This window comes from Formica exsecta, unplaced genomic scaffold (assembly GCF_003651465.1).
Source record: "Formica exsecta isolate Colony F162 unplaced genomic scaffold, ASM365146v1 scaffold828, whole genome shotgun sequence".
NCBI lineage: Eukaryota > Metazoa > Arthropoda > Insecta > Hymenoptera > Formicidae > Formica > Formica exsecta.
The window spans coordinates 66,110-86,682 of record NW_021853598.1 but is presented as its reverse complement, the minus strand read 5'-3'; the positions used below and the strand labels follow the sequence as shown (position 1 = coordinate 86,682).

General features: G+C 30.7%; 8 protein-coding genes across 12 annotated transcripts in view; 4 read left to right on the top strand and 4 right to left on the bottom strand.

The window, feature by feature from the left end:
* Window positions 1-117: 117 nt before the first annotated feature.
* On the bottom strand, window positions 118-2,554 carry LOC115244685 (glycerate kinase). Its single transcript, XM_029822551.1, has 2 exons — window positions 2,437-2,554; window positions 118-2,361 (listed from the first exon to the last, which is right to left on the bottom strand). The coding sequence occupies exons 1-2, from the start codon at window positions 2,475-2,477 to the stop codon at window positions 372-374; spliced, it is 2,031 nt and encodes a 676-aa protein (XP_029678411.1). The 5' UTR covers window positions 2,478-2,554; the 3' UTR covers window positions 118-371.
* An 802-nt stretch (window positions 2,555-3,356) lies between these two features.
* On the bottom strand, window positions 3,357-3,953 carry LOC115244674 (histone H2B). The gene has a single exon (XM_029822531.1). The coding sequence runs from the start codon at window positions 3,880-3,882 to the stop codon at window positions 3,511-3,513; it is 372 nt and encodes a 123-aa protein (XP_029678391.1). The 5' UTR covers window positions 3,883-3,953; the 3' UTR covers window positions 3,357-3,510.
* A 151-nt stretch (window positions 3,954-4,104) lies between these two features.
* On the top strand, window positions 4,105-6,562 carry LOC115244679 (histone H2A). The gene has a single exon (XM_029822543.1). The coding sequence runs from the start codon at window positions 4,158-4,160 to the stop codon at window positions 4,530-4,532; it is 375 nt and encodes a 124-aa protein (XP_029678403.1). The 5' UTR covers window positions 4,105-4,157; the 3' UTR covers window positions 4,533-6,562.
* On the top strand, window positions 6,412-6,896 carry LOC115244678 (histone H2B-like). The gene has a single exon (XM_029822542.1). It carries the CDS (start codon window positions 6,480-6,482, stop codon window positions 6,849-6,851), a length of 372 nt encoding a protein of 123 aa, XP_029678402.1. The 5' UTR covers window positions 6,412-6,479; the 3' UTR covers window positions 6,852-6,896.
* Window positions 6,897-7,568: 672 nt separating this feature from the next.
* LOC115244680 (histone H4) lies at window positions 7,569-8,627 on the bottom strand. The gene has a single exon (XM_029822544.1). It carries the CDS (start codon window positions 8,576-8,578, stop codon window positions 8,267-8,269), a length of 312 nt encoding a protein of 103 aa, XP_029678404.1. The 5' UTR covers window positions 8,579-8,627; the 3' UTR covers window positions 7,569-8,266.
* Window positions 8,628-8,844: 217 nt separating this feature from the next.
* Window positions 8,845-9,604, top strand: LOC115244686 (histone H3). Its single transcript, XM_029822552.1, has one exon. The coding sequence runs from the start codon at window positions 8,865-8,867 to the stop codon at window positions 9,273-9,275; it is 411 nt and encodes a 136-aa protein (XP_029678412.1). The 5' UTR covers window positions 8,845-8,864; the 3' UTR covers window positions 9,276-9,604.
* A 1,571-nt stretch (window positions 9,605-11,175) lies between these two features.
* LOC115244677 (histone H2A-like) lies at window positions 11,176-12,004 on the top strand. Its single transcript, XM_029822541.1, has one exon. The coding sequence runs from the start codon at window positions 11,231-11,233 to the stop codon at window positions 11,603-11,605; it is 375 nt and encodes a 124-aa protein (XP_029678401.1). The 5' UTR covers window positions 11,176-11,230; the 3' UTR covers window positions 11,606-12,004.
* Window positions 12,005-12,332: 328 nt separating this feature from the next.
* The window catches only part of LOC115244676 (nuclear pore complex protein Nup155), a 9,168-nt gene continuing 927 nt past the window's right edge, over window positions 12,333-20,573 (bottom strand). For 3 of the 5 annotated variants that reach the window (XM_029822535.1, XM_029822539.1, XM_029822537.1), the window contains exons 3-27: window positions 20,352-20,489; window positions 20,136-20,232; window positions 19,871-20,034; window positions 19,628-19,761; window positions 19,273-19,538; window positions 18,953-19,203; window positions 18,617-18,870; window positions 18,325-18,498; window positions 18,075-18,177; window positions 17,769-17,983; window positions 16,245-16,342; window positions 15,934-16,126; window positions 15,748-15,842; window positions 15,591-15,687; window positions 15,435-15,512; window positions 15,167-15,363; window positions 14,927-15,074; window positions 14,622-14,857; window positions 14,407-14,554; window positions 14,083-14,181; window positions 13,880-14,000; window positions 13,694-13,804; window positions 13,461-13,581; window positions 13,267-13,389; window positions 12,333-13,053 (exon numbers count right to left, since the gene is read on the bottom strand). In XM_029822535.1, coding sequence (XP_029678395.1) covers window positions 12,918-13,053; window positions 13,267-13,389; window positions 13,461-13,581; window positions 13,694-13,804; window positions 13,880-14,000; window positions 14,083-14,181; window positions 14,407-14,554; window positions 14,622-14,857; window positions 14,927-15,074; window positions 15,167-15,363; window positions 15,435-15,512; window positions 15,591-15,687; window positions 15,748-15,842; window positions 15,934-16,126; window positions 16,245-16,342; window positions 17,769-17,983; window positions 18,075-18,177; window positions 18,325-18,498; window positions 18,617-18,870; window positions 18,953-19,203; window positions 19,273-19,538; window positions 19,628-19,761; window positions 19,871-20,034; window positions 20,136-20,232; window positions 20,352-20,489 — 3,797 coding nt within the window. In that variant the 3' untranslated portion in view covers window positions 12,333-12,917. Of the gene's footprint in view, window positions 13,054-13,266; window positions 13,390-13,460; window positions 13,582-13,693; window positions 13,805-13,879; window positions 14,001-14,082; window positions 14,182-14,406; window positions 14,555-14,621; window positions 14,858-14,926; window positions 15,075-15,166; window positions 15,364-15,434; window positions 15,513-15,590; window positions 15,688-15,747; window positions 15,843-15,933; window positions 16,127-16,244; window positions 16,343-17,768; window positions 17,984-18,074; window positions 18,178-18,324; window positions 18,499-18,616; window positions 18,871-18,952; window positions 19,204-19,272; window positions 19,539-19,627; window positions 19,762-19,870; window positions 20,035-20,135; window positions 20,233-20,351; window positions 20,490-20,573 lie in introns of those variants that run through there. The other 2 variants (XM_029822536.1, XM_029822540.1) reach the window with 2 other exon arrangements.

Below are 20,573 nucleotides of genomic sequence, written 5' to 3'. Positions count from 1 at the left end.
ATATATATTAGTATAAATGTGCGCGAGCGTGATATGTTAATGTGTATGCATATGTAAAAGATATATTATTTCCATTTCTTCAATTATGATTAATGTGTAACGCAAAAAAATGTGTTATGATTTAAAAAATTTATTTTTAAGCAGCGCCTTTGTGATATACAAATATATTTGAAGTATCCTATGTATAGTTAAAAAATTTTTATATTTACATTAAAATGTAAATTTATTCTTTTCAAAAAGATATTGTTGAACTGCAAATTATTTTATGCAACACAGTGTATCACACCAGTTGCACTCATTGTTAACAACTGAAATGATATAACAACTGTAATAATATAGAATGTATCATATTCTTATAAATTTTTTTTTGCCTAATCAAGTTTACGTTTTTTATTGCAACATGGATCTGTAAAATTTTCGTCAATGATTTTTATATTAAGAGATGGTTTTTTCTCTTCGGCAGTTAAAAATGAAGGTTGTAAAAATTTATCTTTGTCAAATTTTAATGGAGCATATGTAGCCTTGTACTTTTCGATGGTCGACTCATCAATATGTAAATCGTGTATGTCTAAAATATCTTCTTTATATGCTGATTTGCCAGAGAAATCAATTTCACATCTGCACGAACGTTGTTTAATATAAATAAAATGTAAATCCATAACATTGGTTCCAGTGATTCCTGTCTTGATTAAATCTGCACCTTTTTTGAAACGCGAGTAAAAATTGTATGTATCATTTTCTTTTAAAGTATTTTCAGGTAACATACGTTCCACTTCCATTGTTGTTAATACCAAGGGATCAATATGTTCTGGAGTAGAAGCAGACTCTTCTGTTGCATTACTAGATTTTTTATCTGATATTTCTACTTTCTGTTCAGGCAAAGTTCCGATAATTTCTTTAGTAGCCATAGACTTAATTTTTGCATAAACATCGTGCATTATAGGTGCAATGGAAGGGTAACCAAAAGCACCTGCTGCATCAGTAGGACCATCTTGACCATCGGTACCTGCGCTAAGCATTATTACATCGTATTCAGCGAACCGCGGGTAACTTTTGATTTTTGCTAACCAATCTAACGAGAAACGTAAAGCTAATTCTTGATTTCTACCGCCTTTTCCTTGACCAGTTACTACAACTGTAGGCTCTCCCCCTCCAATTAAAACTATACCACCGAGATTGCTACTGATTTTATGAAATATTTCATCTACCTTATCAATAGATAATGAAAGTATTGGCATGGCCCGTACTTTTTCATAAAATTCTTCTCTCTTCAACTCTTTTAATAAAACGAGACATATTAAACTTGTTATATGAGCATATGCTATACTAACATCCTGTACATTTCCTGTAACATCATTTCTTAACATAATTGAAATCAATTTTTTACGCAATGCTTCAAAACTTGCAGCTTCAAGAGCCATTGTATTATTTCCTAAAATTATATTCGTCACATGTTTAAATTGTTTAGCTGGACTCAACAATGGTTTGTCATCAAATGTCTCCTTGGATGTTAAAACTGTCTTTAGATTACCTTCTAGTGATTGATATAAGTTATACTTTTTTAATATAGTAATAACGTTGTCCAGTGCTTTTGTGCTATAAACAGTAGGACCACTAGCAATTAAGTCTATAGGATCACCAACAATATCGGATAATATCAGTGTAATAATGGATGCAGGGTACGCCATTCGTGCCAAACCACCACCCTTTACAAGAGACAACTTTTTTCTTACAGTATTAAGCTCTGTAATATCGGCACCTGCATTTTGAAGCTTTTTACAGAGTTCCAACTTGTCTTCTTGATCAAGGACAGGCCTCGGCATATATAGCAAAGCAGAACCTCCACCTGATACCAATGCTATTAAAGTATCTGTTTCTGTCAATCTTTCAATCAAGTCTATAATATCGTGCGTGGTGTTCAATGATCTGCTGTCAGGTTGATTATTGATACTACCCTCACGATAGTCTATAACACTATTGTGCAATTTAGGAAAGCCAGATTTATCTTCGGAGGTCCACATAGCATCCTTTGATGGAATACTGACAATACCTTTTTTCAAGACATTACCGAGTATTTTCTCGAGTTCTACTGCCATTCCCATAACTGCTTTACCAAATCCAACCAGATAAACATTCTCTCGAAGTAAAAAACTTTTTTCCTCAATATACAAAGTATTATTTCGGAGTTTCACTCTCCTCTTGATAATCTCGTTCGGTGATACCGCTTTCACGGCAGAATGAAAGATATCATTCAAATCAGATTTAGAATCTGACAAAAATTTTGTGTTCGTTGCCATACTGTGATTTGAATTTGTACACTTGAAAATTTTTAATAGGTTAGGATGAGAAATAATCGAATAACTGAAAGATTAAAATAAACATAAACGAAACATCATTGAAACATTCAATTGCAGTAATGAAAATCGAGACACTTGCCTGCGTAGAGTGAATTTACACAATATTATTTTTTGTCGCATTATAATCGATTATTAAATACATCGGTCAATACGTGGAAGACATTTTCTATGATAACACTGCAATATCTTTTTATGATAAAATTTTTACTCTATGCCACACGCGTTATCGAAATTAATATCTTTAATTTTTATTTCAAATTTTGTAAATACATAAAATTATACATATGCGTTTATTTATTACTGAAAAAATGTTATAAATAACAAATGATAGTTAAAAAAACCAAACTTAATCACATTTGTATATATTTTAATATTAGTAAATATACTAACTCTAATTTATGAATAGAAATATATACTACATTTATTAATTTTATCTCTTCATAATTTTGTTTTATGCTTTTCTGTCAAAGAGAATATCGATTTATTAAATTTGTGACCGATACTTTTATATAAGAGAGCTACTTATATTAAAAATAAAAAGAACGTGTTCAATAAATATAACATAACTATGACATTTGATAAATAAGTATATAAGATAAAAATGTATTAATTAAATATATACTGTACTACGTACATATAAACTGTACATACATATGCTATTTACAAAACCAATGAAGCGTATACTTCAAAATTTTTCAAGAATATTCTTGATGGAATCATCGTATTCTATACAAAAAAATGTTATTCTTCAATATTATTATAATGGAAGAATATATTGAATGTAAGAGTATAAGAATGTATTAACGTAACTGCTACGAAGTATTAGCATGAAAGGCATTTTCTTTATTTATTTGTTCATATAGGTAATTCTGGCAATCTTTACATGAATATTTTTGATATTTAAGTACGACCACATAAAATACACCTAATTTGATTAAATTTTCCTAACTGAGCTTTAAATAAATAAAATTTGGAGAATTATACTTTAGCTTTAAAATAAATTAGCTTTTACATTATATTATAGAAATAAATTTTGTACAATTGATAAATTGCATTACATAGCGTACTTTTATGCATGATCTAAGGAAGTCAACGTTTAAAATTTTTGTTGGCCCTGAAAAGGGCCGTTTGCGTATTGGAGGTAAATGGCAATTTATTTGGAGCTGGTGTACTTGGTCACTGCTTTCGTGCCTTCACTGACTGCGTGCTTGGCCAATTCACCCGGTAACAAGAGCCTCACAGCTGTTTGTATCTCGCGGGAGGTGATAGTCGAACGCTTGTTGTAATGCGCCAATCTCGACGCTTCCGCAGCGATTCTTTCAAATACGTCATTTACAAAGCTGTTCATGATGCTCATGGCTTTGCTGGAGATTCCAGTGTCCGGGTGTACTTGCTTCAGTACTTTGTAGATGTAAATAGCGTAACTTTCCTTCCTCTTCCTTTTTTTCTTCTTATCGGTCTTGCTGATATTCTTCTGAGCCTTACCGGCTTTCTTTACCGCTTTACCACTCGCTTTAGGAGGCATTCTCGTAAAATTGAGACTACTTGTAGATTAAACCACGATACAGAGTTCTCGATGTCTACGGGAAAAGTGACTAGTACGAGCCGAGCTATTATATATATACGTACGCGCGAGAGCTGCAACGCACCAATCAGAATGCCGGATGGCCACCGCGCGCTCTCATAGGTGGCGGTGCGCTCTCCCGATGGAGTATAAAAGGACAGCACGAATCGACCGAGCGTCACAATTCTCTTGCTTTTCGTAAGATCGAGATCTCTGTATTCGCTAATTTGAGTAATATGTCTGGTCGTGGGAAGGGCGGCAAAGTTAAGGGAAAGGCGAAGTCGCGCTCCAACAGAGCGGGATTACAGTTTCCCGTGGGTCGTATTCACCGTTTGCTAAGGAAAGGAAATTACGCTGAGCGCGTTGGTGCCGGTGCTCCGGTTTACCTGGCCGCGGTAATGGAATATCTCGCCGCTGAAGTATTGGAATTGGCTGGCAACGCGGCTCGCGACAACAAGAAGACTAGAATCATCCCTCGTCATTTGCAACTTGCCATCCGCAATGACGAGGAATTGAACAAGCTGTTGTCTGGTGTAACCATCGCTCAAGGTGGTGTTTTGCCGAACATTCAAGCTGTGCTGCTGCCCAAGAAAACCGAAAAGAAAGCATAATTATAATCCGATATCCACCATCAAATGGCCCTTTTCAGGGCCACAAAATTTTATGACTGGGATAATCTCGTTTAGCATAGTAAAATATTTTACTAATAAATATATATTTATTTTTTTAACAAAGTTAATATAATAAAGTTCTTTTATATACACATTTTAAATACGCTGATCATATTGACAATGAGATATGCGTCATATCTTTCATTGTGTGTATAATGTAAAATATATTCACAGGACATTACACACACTAAATTTTAAATAATCACTTTACGGCGACGGAATATGTAGTTTTAAAATGCATAGTCTTGTGTCACAAATTAATATATTTGTACAAATTATCAAACTACAAAAATATAACAACAATGAATCACACTATTTGTATATACCTAGTGAAAATTTTGAGCGATTGATTATAGTGATTCTTTGTATATTTATATATTTATATATTTATATATTTTTTATCGCCAGTCACTTTATTGTTAGATCTATGTATCAAATGTCGATATTTTCATCTTTTCATATTTGTTATTATATTAATTTTCTATCTATTTTTAAAGACAAACAGAAAGATACAATAAATTATTTGAAATATAGCCTTGACTAAAGTAAATGTGTACAGTAACGATGATTTATAAGTCCAAGTGTTGTCTATACATAAGTACATACGATCTTTTACTTCTGATATTTAGTAGCTTTGTTATAAATTTAAGTAGATAATTAAAATTAAACTTTATCTTATTGAGAGAGAGAATAACGCGAATAATATATTTTTTGTTTACTAGTCTTTTTAAACCCTATATAAGTTTGATTTATTTTACAAATGTTAACACGATAAAATAATTTATTACTTTCTGCCAAAACAAATATAAATTTAAAGAATATTACGTGATGTTATGTAATTATTTAATTTCTCTAAATATTTCATGATTTTAATCACCTCATTAAAGAGATATTGATAAATTGTGAAGTTTTGTTAAGATAATGTAAAATAATTAACGGAAGGTATAAAGAAGTAGAAATTAATTTAGATTTTAGTATATAAACAATTACTTTTAAGGCTTCTTTTAACATCGATTACATCTCATCGTGATTTATGCTTATATATTATTATATTATTGCTCACAATTGTATGTGAAAATTATTTAACACTAGGCATGGTTATAACAATAAGATTACACGAAGTCGTCTCGAGTCTTGATATAGCATATCACGAAATGGCGCTGGAAAAAAAAATTCCTTTTACTGTTCAATCATTGTAGCCATATAAATATACACAGTTATTCTGTAGCATTCGCATAGTTTTTGGAGTATAGATAAGATATTTTAATATTTTATTACCTTATAGTGCTTTAGAGAATAAAAATTTATCAGTATTATAATAAAAATATTTAATAATATATGGTATGTTTCATAAAAATACCATCATCTGAACACATTTACATTTGGAATCTTATCGGGAAATATTAATCTGTTTTAAACACATGCTTACAAAATATGTCTATTTTATAAGAAAGTACGTTCAACTTAATTATTTAATTAAATTGTACAACATTAATACGTCAATACCAACAATTTACTCCAAAATCTATACAGTCTCACATGAAATTTTAACGCCATTCAGATATATTTTAAATGTACTAGTGTGTTGAGGAGAATTATACTGGATCGTTAGATTCATTTTATTGTTATAAACCATAATGGCAGAACGTTCTGTTTGTGAGCAATGAGTTCCATAGCTTGCTCTGATTCAACGTAGAAAGCGTGTGACAGCTGTTACTGTAGCGCTACATAAGCTGGGTCTGGCAACCGCGAGACGTGATTGGAGGAGCGCCGCTCCCTCCGATTCGTATAAAATGAATGCGTCCGGCCGTCGACGATCAATTGACGCTCCGACTTCGTTCGATACACAGCTCGTACGTTGAGAATTTCGTCGCTACTAATCCCATCATGCCTCCGAAAACGAGCGGGAAAGCAGTAAAAAAGGCAGGCAAGGCCCAGAAGACCATCAGTAAGACGGATAAGAAAAAGAAGAGGAAGAGGAAGGAAAGCTATGCCATTTACATTTACAAAGTACTGAAGCAAGTACACCCGGACACTGGGATCTCCAGTAAAGCCATGAGCATCATGAACAGTTTTGTTAACGACGTGTTTGAAAGAATCGCTGCTGAAGCGTCGAGATTGGCGCACTATAACAAAAGATCGACGATCACCTCTCGTGAGATACAAACTGCAGTAAGGCTTCTTTTACCCGGAGAATTGGCCAAACACGCGGTCAGTGAAGGAACTAAAGCAGTAACCAAATACACTAGTTCCAAATAAAGCTACATTCAATACATCGCATTATATATATCGGCCCTTTTCAGGGCCAACATATGTTTAAAACGTGGAAGTCTTTCGTTTCGCTTGCAATATTTTATACATATATTTTGACTCATTATTTTTTATATCATAAATAAAGTATTAAAATAAATTATAGAGAAACAAAGCGTATAATTTTCGTGGTGAAGTGATGAACTGATATTTACATCAACAAAGACGAATTTTGTATATCTTTTTTATGTATTTTTCATACAACCTTAAACGTTTATTTTCATCAGTTAAAAGTTTAAAGTATATCAAATTCAAATATTCGAATAAATTCTAAAATGTCTTATGTTTTATATTAAGTTTTTGATGTTTTCTTTTATTCCATTAAGATTGATATGATCGATAAATTAGTTTACGATTTGTACTACATTTCTTAAATCATTACTTGTTAACACAAGAATGCATTATAAAATTAAATCATGAATAATCCGAGATTATTTCAACATCTTTTAATTTTATGTAGCGATCTAAGAATCAATATAAAAAGTGGAAGAATTATTTTCTTAATGCTGCGCAAATATTTAAAAGTAATGACTTTAGATAGAGATCGAATTTAATCATTAAATAGTTTATGTTTATACCGATTATTAGAAGATACATATGTAAATGTAATAACATATTTATAATATATAGTAATTTTCTGTTTTTATTTTTTATTGCCACTTTAAAAAAAGTTTCAACCTCATTAATCATATTAAAGTCTGACGAATAAAACAATTAGTTTCTTTGAAATTTATTTATTCCTCGTGAGGTTAGGATTACTTTTACGTCTTTATAGATAGCAGTTGCAATTATAGGAAATAATGATAAAATTGAATTTAAAAAAATGCCCCACTTAGTATTGTAAATAAAAAGAATATGTAAATATATATAACAATAAATTTTTCACACATTTTGAATATAGTTTATGCATGTAGAGAGATCTTATAGGCCTTCAAACTACTGACATTATCAGCGTCTATGAAATAAGTTTGTAAAAAAGTAAAAAATTTATATTTCAATACATACATATATACTTAATTTTCATCTTATTCGTTATTTTCGAATAAAAGTTATAAAACGTTTTTCTAAAAATTACTATTTTTTGCTTATCGTTTTCCGTAAATGCTTCATTTTTAAATATTTGCAAATAAATGTATAATGGCAATTCAATTTTTTAAAATTGTAATATCGAATTTTTTACTGACAAATATAAAAGCAAGAAATATGATACAAGTATTTATAAAATGTTATCTATAGAGTACGAATTCCGACAATTCTTTTAAATTATATGTTAAAACAATAATTGCTGTAGTAAGAAAATTCCAATGTTTGACAATTTGTGGCCCTGAAAAGGGCCGTTTGTATACAAGAACAATTGTCTATGTTTAACCGCCGAAGCCGTATAAAGTTCTTCCTTGACGCTTCAGGGCGTAGACGACGTCCATAGCGGTGACAGTCTTCCTTTTTGCATGCTCGGTATAAGTAACCGCGTCACGAATTACGTTCTCGAGGAATACTTTCAGTACACCACGCGTCTCTTCGTAAATCAATCCAGAAATACGCTTGACGCCACCACGACGTGCAAGACGACGAATAGCCGGCTTAGTAATGCCTTGGATGTTATCGCGAAGTACTTTGCGATGTCTCTTCGCTCCTCCTTTTCCCAATCCTTTTCCTCCCTTACCGCGACCAGTCATCGTAATATGCTTACAGGAGTCGTACTATTACTTCGACAAGAGCAGAACGAATCTTGGTCAGATTAGCGAAAACCGCGGTTTTATTCCATGGTTGCACGCCAATTCCCACCACAACGACGTCCACCAATAGGATCGCCGCATCATCTATCCTCCCCACTCTTGTAATACCAACCAATCAGGTGCGTCGTGCGATTGTCGAAGCCGGTATATAACGACTATGATTCCGCCAGAACGTTTCAAATCTGACGAAGCGCTTTGAGGATATTCAGACGTTACGTTGACTATAATGGCACGTACTAAGCAGACTGCTCGCAAATCGACAGGAGGAAAGGCTCCTCGCAAACAGCTCGCTACTAAAGCCGCAAGAAAGAGCGCTCCAGCTACCGGCGGCGTGAAGAAGCCTCATCGTTATAGGCCCGGTACTGTGGCTCTTCGCGAGATCCGTCGTTATCAAAAAAGTACGGAATTGTTGATCCGTAAATTACCATTCCAACGACTCGTTCGCGAGATCGCTCAAGATTTTAAGACTGATTTACGTTTCCAAAGTTCTGCTGTAATGGCTCTTCAAGAGGCTAGCGAAGCATATCTCGTAGGATTGTTTGAAGATACCAACTTGTGCGCTATTCATGCTAAGCGAGTCACTATCATGCCTAAAGATATCCAATTGGCACGTCGCATTCGTGGCGAACGAGCTTAAACAAAACTAATAAACAATCGGCCCTTTTCAGGGCCAACAATTTTTCTTCGAAAGAATATCTTCTTATTAGCAATGCATTTATTTCTTAATATGAGTGTATAGCTAGATCATATATATTAAAATAGTATAGATCTATAGATTATATATATGAGTAGTTTATTCTTAATTCCAAAATACACTTTTGAATTTATCATTTTTAAAATAATATAACTTATCATTTATGCTTATATCATCCTAACTTAATATTTTTTCAGTTGCGTTGAATTTATTACAGCGAATGAGTCTTAAATTTAATCCAAGCCTTTTTATAGTTTGTATAATGTAGAAAGGAATATTATTTTTATATAAACTATATAAATAGAATGTATATAAATTGTACTTAAATGATTATAAACGCAAATAATCTTTGGAGTACTTATTGAATTGTTAATTCGTGTAATGTATCTATTATAGATTTCGTATATCCAAACGCGATTCTATTTGAGTGCAAATTTTATTTTTTATTTATGTTTTATGTGTACAATACATATATAATATTTTATTTAATATTACCCAACCTTTTAATTTGAATAAATTGTATTTTGTTGACATTCGGTGTGAAAATGTATAGAAATTTAAACGAATACACTCCTTTAGGATTTTATTACATGAAAGAGAGGTTAGATAACATTTAAGAATCATTTCATTAAAATTTCTAAAAATGGAAATGCCCAACTTATACATTGAATAATAATTTAAATATATAAGTATATTAAATATTATTTAAAAAGAATCTTTCCATTTAAAAAATTTATATAATATACTAAAAAACAAAGATATACAAATATTAGCGAAGAGCCAAGTTTTTTTTGTATTATTGAATTCATATGTAAATTCTTCGTCTTCTTAAGTTGAGACAAATATTTAATTAATGAATATATGACGACACTCAAATATATCTTATTGCTTTTCTAAATAGACGAATTTACCTTGAAATAGAAGAATTCAGTAATAATTAACAAATAGTTTTTATGTGAAATTGAAGATATTGTCCAAATTTTTCGTCTTTTTAAATATCGATGAATTTGACAAATATGAAAGATATTTTAGATTTATTCATAAAATAGACCAATTGTAAATAATAATGTTAATGTTTTTTTCTATTTTTTCATAAATAAGTCTATTGTTTCTTTCAAAGGATTCAATTTAGCTGTTCTTTTACATAAGTCGATATCCATATATTTATTTTTGTTTATATATTATATGGACATACAGGATGACATCTAAATGTTGTTGGAATCAAATACAACTCGCAGCATTAAGAAAAAAATTTGAGAATTATTTCTAGCAATAGGAAAAGTTGTTTAGACCACACATTATATATCAAGGCGAAAAAAGACATTAATTGAAGTAGACATTTAATTAAATGAAATAAATTTGATTTAGATATACTTTTAATACATCCCTAAAAAACTTTTGGATATAATCTTGTTTATCGTGCGTCACAGTAAAACAGATGTTCTAACATGTCAATTTTTAAAAATTTAATTTTTGTTAGGAATTATATAATTGTAATTAATATAATATATATAACTATGCTATAATATACAATTAACTAATATAAATCATATAATAAATATAAATATAATTTACTTATATATAAAAAATATAATATTATAACATCCTTTATCGCTATTTATTTGTGCGTTAGATTATTAACAGACCATTTTTATTTATATTTTATCAAACGAGAAAAATGCGAAAAATACGTTGATAGAAGTTCAGTATAGAAGCATTTTGAAAATGTACGTTGGATCATACAATTTCAACCAATGGCAGCTTGGCTCGCACGCCATTGGTTGAACGCTACTAGTACGATCGCCTATAAATACCTGCCGCTTATGAAAGCTGGCACAAATTGTGTTTGACCGTCGTACCGTACGTATTGAGGCTACTCAACTTTTCATCAAGTCAAGATGTCTGGACGTGGCAAAGGTGGTAAAATAAAAGGCAAAGCAAAGAGCCGTTCCAATCGAGCTGGATTGCAATTTCCCGTGGGTCGTATTCATCGATTATTGAGGAAGGGAAATTATGCCGAACGCGTCGGTGCCGGTGCACCGGTGTATTTGGCCGCCGTGATGGAATATCTTGCCGCTGAAGTATTGGAATTGGCTGGAAATGCAGCCCGCGATAACAAGAAAACGAGAATCATTCCAAGACACTTGCAGCTCGCCATCCGCAATGACGAGGAGCTGAATAAGCTGCTCTCAGGCGTCACTATTGCACAGGGAGGTGTTTTGCCAAACATTCAGGCAGTGCTATTGCCAAAGAAGACTGAAAAGAAAGCATAATCGTAAACTGGCAATGTGAGACAACAACTTACAGTTGGCCGCGGATCCACAAAATATCACAAATGGCCCTTTTCAGGGCCCCAAAATATTGATACGATGGTACGATCTCGTTCGCTTCAAATTTATAAAAGAATTCGTGTTTTTGTCTGATTTTAATATTAAAAAAAAAAAGAATTATAGATAATAGACATTTTGAACAGGTTTTATAATCTAAAAATCTAAACAAAACATGAAACATTTAATAAACATGTCTGAAGATACTTAGATTCTTGAATTCTAAAGCAATGATTTGCAAATTACGCAGTTATATTAAAATTTGCATACATATGAGCTCACATAAATTATTTTAAATTCTTATCAATTATAAAGATAATGTAAAAAATTGCATGTATATAATTGTTACATATTTAATTATTTAGAAACAGATTGTTATAAATAAAACAAAATTTTTATACGGATGTGATTAGAGATTTTTATAAATATTTGAAATAAAATTTTATTAAGATTTTTCTCGCTCTCCATTGCATAATTTTTTAAAAGTTCTGAGAGAAAGTGCTCCAAATTATTTTGGTTCTTGGCAATTAAAGATTATTCTAATATTGTGTATAATTACTGATATAACAAAAAAATTATTTACCAACATAATTTTTTTTTTTATTTTCGAGGTTAAAATTACAGTTTGGTTAATGCATATATTATATATAGAAAGTAATAAAAATTTGTCACATTTATGTTTTATTAGTTTATTGCTTAGACTGGGTCCCTCAATTTAAAACTTGTTAGTTTTTGTCCTACATATTTTGTTGTTTCCATCCTATATATAATTTAGTATCTATATCTATATTAAACAATTCTCTCTCTCTCTCTCTCTCTCTCTCTCTCTCTGCATATTATATAAAATTTAAATTTACATTTTAATTACACTTTTTTTATTTGTTTTTTCGATTTTAATCAATTTGACATGTATTTGGTATAAAATGATTGGTAAGTATAAATATATAAATATACTTTTAAATACATAACATAGATGTATGTATTTGCAAATTTTACATAATTTGATACAGCATTATTAGAATTTACAACTTTATAAAAGATCGGTTACAGTAAAATTGACTGAATAAATTGTATACTTCTTAATAAAGATTCATAAAAGTTGAGCAGTTAATTTATCTAATAGTAATAATATATGTATAAATACATGGCTTTTGTTTGTCAGGAGAAAGTTAAATAATTAGAGGTCACAAAAATCCACACAAAGATTTCTTCTCATGTAAGTATATTAAAATCTGTATGTATATTCATGTTTGCTGTTTCACATACGGTTCAATATACTTTGGATTGATCGCAGATTTGTTATTTCTTTATCGAGATCTCCACCATTAGGTTTACTGAAGAGAGTTGTTAAACATTTCGAAATAACATCCTGACATTTTGTTATTATCTTTCTCCTGTAATGAAAAAAAGTTTTGCTAAAATCTAGTTTTATATTAAAATCAAGTTGCACACTGATTCTCTGATGATGACTAAAAACAAAGAATATTTTATTTGTTTTTGTTTAAAATAAGCTATTGTTCGCTTTTCTCTCTTTGATTTATATTAATCTAAATTTTGGTCTTCAAGATTAAGTATAATCAGTATTGCATGTTACAAATGATACTTACCTGATAAAATTATTTGTTATGTTCGAATTTGCTATGAAATAATTTACCAAATTTGCTGTCGATTCGATTAGATGAAATTCATTGCCTTCATTTAACCAAGTACGGGTATTCTTGCCAATCATTCTAAAGACAGACAATATTCATTACTTTGCAGTACCAGAACATAAAAATTTGCAGTTGTATAGTATACTTACTTGTCATAAATATCTAAGAGATCTTCCATTGCTATTCCCAATTCCAAAAACCCAGTTATGATACTAATGTTAGATACTTTGTATTTACATGCCTTTATTTCCAATTGTTTTACTAGAAAATCTAAAATGCGTGTGTAAAAAAAAATATTAAAAAATATATACATAAGAGATATAACATACATATGACATAAGATTTCAATAAAAAAATAATCAGACATATGTGAAACAATTACCAACTGGGAAACAATGCGGTGATCCAATATATTCTTGGCCAAGTAATTTAATTTTACTCATTAAAATGGTCATTTTATCTTCATTTGAAGGTTCCGTTGCATTTTCTAATTCTACCATAAAAAAGATTTGAGAAAATTATTGAGAATAAACAGCAATGTTGTAAATATGTAAAATATTGCTTATACCATTATCGATTATGTTTGTCCAAATTCCTTTAATTAACATATCATCTTGATGACCCGAGCAATGAATTATAGCCAATTTGCATTCCCAAAGCTGTAAAGGTTCTGCATATTCTTCATATAACTGTAATTAAAGTTTTATATAAAAATGTGTTTAAAAATGTATAGATAAAACATGATATATCTATATACATAAAATTACAAACCTGTGTAATATCAAGCAATGAAGAATTTAATCTCAATTTTGCATCCGTAACTAACATAGAATCGAACAGATTTTGCTGATTGCTTATAATATCAAGTATCTGTTAAATATTTAAAGCAAATATATATATTAATTAATAATATTCTAATCAACATTTGCTTAGATTCCGAGATAATAAGACATTTGATCCAATGATCTTTTGTTATCTCTCTTTTTAAAGGTATTTTTTAATAATCATAGATGTAAAAAAAATCTAAATTATGAAAATATCCTAGTTTGTAGAGATTACTTAAATCTATGACTATTGACAGTTTGGGATATATACCTGTTGTTGCATCCTAGCTACTTCTAATTTATCTTCTAATTCACGTAAGAAAACTCCAAGATAAGGAGCATATCCAGTTTGATCACTTCGCATACATACAACCGCTCGTGCTAAATACTCGACTCTTTTTGACAGTGGTATCTCTGACCTGTACAAAATGAACAATGATATTTTTATTTCGAAACAACCGTATTACGCAAACGATACGTACGTACCCGACTTTGCTAGCTAAAGAATCCAAAATTTTTGCCGCGGCTGCGTGATTTTTGTTCCTCTCGTAAAACTGCCAGAGTAATTCAGGCGCATTAATACGATTAAGGTAAGTTTCCAGCGAAGGTGCAGCGAGTGCAATTAATTCACCGTGAAGTCCTCGCTCTATCATCCAAGTATAAATACAGGAGTGAAGTGTCTCGCAAGGTGCTTGCAGTGCATCGCCAATGATCTCGTGCAACTAAGAAAAAAAAAGATAATTTTATAATATTTTGAATAATTAAAAAAGTGTGTAATGAGCGTTTCTTACTATCTTTTTCGCTGGTGTTACTGTAGTAGCTGATGTAGTTTGCAAAGGTGGCCCAGGTTTGCTTGGTATGGTCGGTGTTAAAGGATTAGAGATGCTTTGATGATATAAGTGATCTAACATTGTAGTGAATTCCTTATAAATTTCCGAACTGTAAAAAATATGAAAAAAATGGAAATTATTAAGATTCTTTACAACTATTTGGAGGGATATGTACCACCATTGTGACAAGTTAACGAGTACCGTTTTGCAAAAGCCAGATTTCCTTCTTGATCCTCTATAGGTTCGTTATTTTTGTAATAATGCGAGGCAGCATTATTGGGATCTACTCTTTCTGCACAGCAGATACACAATTCAAGTACTCCCGTGTAAAATTGGCATGCCACAAACTGCTGACATACTGCACTCCAGTTCAATCTGGGTGCTACCTCTTTACAAAGCTGTACACATATTTACTGAGTAAAATCATATGTTTGACTATATATTATGCAAGTAACGCATCATAATATACCTTTAAAGCAGATTTAAGATAACATTCTTTTTCCTCAGGATTCGTACAATTTTTCGCTTTTAGGAGAATTTCGTTCGCCTAAATTTACAAAGATATTTATATATAATATTGATATATACATAAATATTTGCTTGCATGAATTATATAAAATGATACCTTGGAGCAAACAGCGTCTTCAGTTCTGTACAGATTGGGACATATTTCTCTTAATTTTGCGCTTACAGAATCCACTGATGCATTATCTCCAAGATAACTACAACATGTTAATCATAAATCATTATAATATTTCTTAACACTTTTTATTAACTCTTACCTATCAATCAAATGAATGATGAGTAGAGAAGATATCTCATGGCCTATTAAAATCAAATCTCTAAAAGTGGCAGTAGAAAATTGAGCAATCTGATCCTGAAAAATATCAGTATACATCTTAATTATGCTTCTCTATCTTTAAAACAGAAACTAATTTTCTGAAAAAATTTAACTCAAAGCAAATAACCTTTGATAAACAGTTGATAATGTTATTTAACCGATTCTCACATAATATCTTCCATAAACCCAAGACCTCACAGGCATGAGTAATGAAAACTTTTAAAGCATCCAACGAGTTTCTTTCTTCTACAATCGGTTCTTGAAAATGACTTTGAATTGTCGTTTCAAAACCATCTGTTAATGTTCTATTTGTGTTTTGTCTAAAGATAAATACACTTAATTTTAATCTCAATTTATCAAAATAAAATAAAATATTATGCTCTCTCTCTTTCTCTCCTCTCTATTACATTGAAAAATAATGTTTTAAATAATACATACTGTTTTGTGATATGCGTATTTTTATTCAAGAAACATCTTAATGCTTGCAAATGTCCTAAAATCCAAGTTATTTGTGTTGCTGGTACAGTACTGGATATCTAGAAAAAACAAGTAGAGTTGTGCAAATTAGAAACTTGCACATTGCTTCCTCATCATTTTATCTTACAATGCTTAAGCTGCTTTAAGCATGCGGATTTTTCAATTTTTGCTTCCTCATAGAGGAAGCTTTGTGAGCAAAATAAAAATTAAAATAATTTCTTTCACCGATCCTCACTAAATTCAATATCAAACATTCTTTAATAATATTCTATTCACGTAAAAAAATTTAATCGGATATCTCAAATTTTCTGAAAGTTAGAGCGTGTACAGACATTTCTCAAAAAATTCAAAATTTTATAAAAAATAAACCCTTTCACCGATACTCACCAAATTCAGTAGCAACCATCCTTTAATAAAAAAAATTTAACCCGATATCTCAAAAATTGCGGAAGTTAGAGGTTGTACAATATATTGCGTACATACATACATACACACATACATACATACATACATACATACATACATTTTTTAGGAATATGATTTTTCGACGTTTTGGAACATTCTAAACACATTGGCATAGCAAACTCGAAAAAAATTTTGTCACGAAAACAAAGCTTCCTCTATGAGGAAGCAATAAGTGTAATACTTATAATTTATAAGTTTTATAATTTAATTATAATGCAAAATATTAAGTATTCTAATTTTAAAGATAAAACTAATAGTAATACATACACGAATCTACCTCAATATTTTCCGAACTGATTAAAAAACATGTTTATATATATATATATAATTTGTATAATAAATTAAATTATAAACTATAATAAATTAAAAATTTTACTTTTAGAAAGTGATAAATCAAGTGAGTACAAGTTATTTTTAGAATTGAGATTGAAATAGAAAACAAGAGTCTAATTGATGCAATAAATGTATTAATGCAAATCAAATGTATATTAAACACTAAGTAATAAAATTGCTTATTAAGAGATAGTGTTTTTTTAACCAATCTGAAAAATTTTGTAATGCATAACGTGTATATAAAAAATAATTCTTTCCTAGCATACACTTCACTGTACAGGTTCACGGATGAAGGTTGAAGTGTACAGAAGAAAAGTGAATACACGAGACGAACTGCTCGCTTAAATAATGAATGCTAGTGCCCGCATAAAGGAACGTCACGATGTACTCAGACGAGCAACACGCCATGTTCACACAACAGTTGAAAAATGCATTGATGTTAACGGTGGAATTTTTGAAAATTGATTATAATCTGTAAAAAATGTATCACTTGAACAATAAATATTAGAAATAGTATGTAGTATTTCTTTCTTGTCAGTAATTTTGCAACTGTACATTCAAGTCGCTCTATCTCGGAAACCGTGGGTAATAGGCCATATATTCATATGAACATTTTTGCTTAAAATGACCGATACGATCACCTCTCAGAATATTGACCTTTCCTCCTAAAATACCCTGTATACTTACCACATTTTTGTTATTTATCATTTCTTGTTTTATACATCTTATATTCCATATAGGACGAAGTATTCTTCCCACATACAGATACAATCCACTATGTTTAGCAGAGAAATGTTGTAAGGCAATATCTGTGGTGCCGAGACCCATTTGTGCGGGTGATCGGAAGGCTTGGGCTCGAGAATCGAAGGGTGGCACTCTAGGTGTAGATGTGCGTAAATCTGCTAAATTAAAATTAATTTTAAATATAAATCAAATATTCATGTGTATGCAACATTTGAATTTTACACAATACAGGTCAATATGTATAAATACCTGGATTTATACTAGAAAAACCATGCATATCAAATGCAGGACCTATTCCAGCTATCCTTTGACTACCATATAGGAAGAATGCACGGGTCGCCCATTCTGACAACTAATGTAATTATTAAAAAATTATTATTAATAATGAAGTGTACAAAATACAAAATACAGTACAAAATACTGAATATAATACAAACTTGAAAAACATAAATAATTATATATATATATAAGTATAATAAAAGAAAATAGATTTTTATACCTGAGCATTTTGAGCACTTTCAAGTGTTGCCAAAATTAAGCATGTAGCACAAGCTTGTTCCAGAGATTGCGTTTGAAAATATGCGCGTACTGCTTCAGTATCAGGTCCACGTTGTTCTAAAAGAAGTTGTCTCAGAATATCTACAGGACGTACTTGCATTAAAATTATCGCCCCCTGCAATAAAATTACCACAAAATAATAATAATAATAAGTAATATGTATAATATGTATTATATAAACGTAAAAAATATTTGCATATTTTATATATGTATGTATTTATGTAAACACATACTTGTGCTGTCAAAAATATGAATTTCCTTGGTGGTTCCATGTGTTGACGCACTAAAAGTGGAGGTTCACCTTGAGTGGTGCTTTGCTTTTCTATGTGTATAGCTGAATCTCTTATAATCTCTTCCATAGCCCAAGCTGGACTATCAAGAGGCAAGATACTCTGAGTTTCAGCCAAATAATTTGTAAATGGATAAGCGTCATTACTTAAACACCATGCAGTTTCCGTGTCACCACCGCAAATAAGAATAAGAGTTCCTAAAAAATATTCAAACTAGTCATCTCTAACATCTTGTTTCCAATGTACTCATTCATGATATATTATGAATAAACAATTTACCCTTTCGATAATATGCCATTTGCACTTTGCGTGGTCTCATTACCGGAGCATTTGCAGCATAGCCTGGTGGTAATCTAACATGTATTAATTGTAAACCTTGTGGTCTACTTGAAGGATTCGTAACTGAGGTGCAACTGAAGTAAAAACGAGTTCCAGTCGCCGCAACAACGACCAAATTTAAATGTACTGATTCGGATTCCGTTATCGCCGATATGCTTACGAGAGGTCGAAAGTTGTTACTGTCCAAAGTTCTGAAAAAAAAAAGATTGTGTCATATAATTTGATTATTCATGTATATTACAATAAAAGATATTACTTACTTAACAACATTAACAGTAGTTTGTACCAAAGACGCTTGAGATAATGATGTAATTCTAGATGCACCACCATTGCTAATATCCCAAACTGTAATTGTACCTCTATCACCTAAAGTATATAAAATATTTCGCGAATCGTCCACAGATATCTGTATTATAGCTTCTTCTTCTGACAATGCCATAGTAACAAATGAAGGTATTAGAAACGATAACGGACCTTCTGAATGATTTATTTTTTTACATCGTTTACCGAACCAACTGCTCTCTGCCTAAATGCACAAAAAGAAATTAAAATAAAAGTACAATGCAATGTCTCGGTCCTTACAAAATATCAGTATTAAAAGTTTAAATGTCCAACCTGATAATATATTTCAAATAGTGAGCCATTTCTACCACCGAGAAAGATTCTACCACTATTGGTATTAGCAATTGTAGTAATTCCTACTCCATCAGTAGTAACAGTAAAAATTGGTTCTGGAACTAACTGCACTTCTATGGATGTATAAATAAAACAAATAATATATATTCTTAATAAAATTCATAAGATGTATACAAAAAATAATTGGTAAAAGAAAATAAACAGAATTGTAATAAATTATACCTTTTGTATCATCAAGTATTGTAACACCGAGAATAGTTATTTCTACTGTTGTTGTAAGAATTAATAAGTATTTAACATAAAGCTGAAAAATATCTGCCTTGGGTTTTACTAAGCCTACGCTTATGATAGTTTCATTTAAACCATCAAAGTAAGCAACATCAGACCTGTTTTGCAGAAAAAATTTTATTTATAAATATTTTAGTTTTGCATATAAATTTATGAACTTATATATCAATCCAATAAAATTCGGAATATTAATGCTTACTCGTTTTCATAGGACCATAGATAAATATCACTGTCAATTGTGAGCCATGCTTTTGAAATTTCTGTAAAAAGCCCCATCATGCAATGACATTGCATATCTATATTTTTTTGTTAAGGCTTAAATAAGAAAGAGAATAAATATTTAAATTTACATTTATATAAAATTATCTGTTTGAAATATAATAAAATATTCTTTTTGCATATTTAGAAAGGATACGACCAAAATGCTCCATCACTTCTGAAGGCAAAGGAATTTTGCTATGTATTTTCATTTGATTAATATTTGTTAAGCTTATTGATGCACCATTTAAGTTAGGATAATCATGATCATCAAGGCCACTAACAGTTGGTCCACCTATATATGAAATGTATCCAATCACAGTTAGTCGAAGTTTTTACTGTTATTTAGAACTATAGTTTCTCTTTAAAGATATATATA

Coding starts and splice junctions, on each gene's coding strand:
- LOC115244680 (XM_029822544.1), bottom strand. CDS start 8,578: ATGACTGGTCGCGGTAAGGGAGGAAAAGGATTGGGAAAAGGAGGAGCG.
- LOC115244685 (XM_029822551.1), bottom strand. CDS start 2,477: ATGCGACAAAAAATAATATTGTGTAAATTCACTCTACGCAG. Junction 2,362..2,436: donor TGTAAATTCACTCTACGCAG/GCAAGTGTCTCG, acceptor TTAATCTTTCAG/TTATTCGATTATTTCTCATC.
- LOC115244686 (XM_029822552.1), top strand. CDS start 8,865: ATGGCACGTACTAAGCAGACTGCTCGCAAATCGACAGGAGGAAAGGCT.
- LOC115244678 (XM_029822542.1), top strand. CDS start 6,480: ATGCCTCCGAAAACGAGCGGGAAAGCAGTAAAAAAGGCAGGCAAGGCC.
- LOC115244679 (XM_029822543.1), top strand. CDS start 4,158: ATGTCTGGTCGTGGGAAGGGCGGCAAAGTTAAGGGAAAGGCGAAGTCG.
- LOC115244674 (XM_029822531.1), bottom strand. CDS start 3,882: ATGCCTCCTAAAGCGAGTGGTAAAGCGGTAAAGAAAGCCGGTAAGGCT.
- LOC115244677 (XM_029822541.1), top strand. CDS start 11,231: ATGTCTGGACGTGGCAAAGGTGGTAAAATAAAAGGCAAAGCAAAGAGC.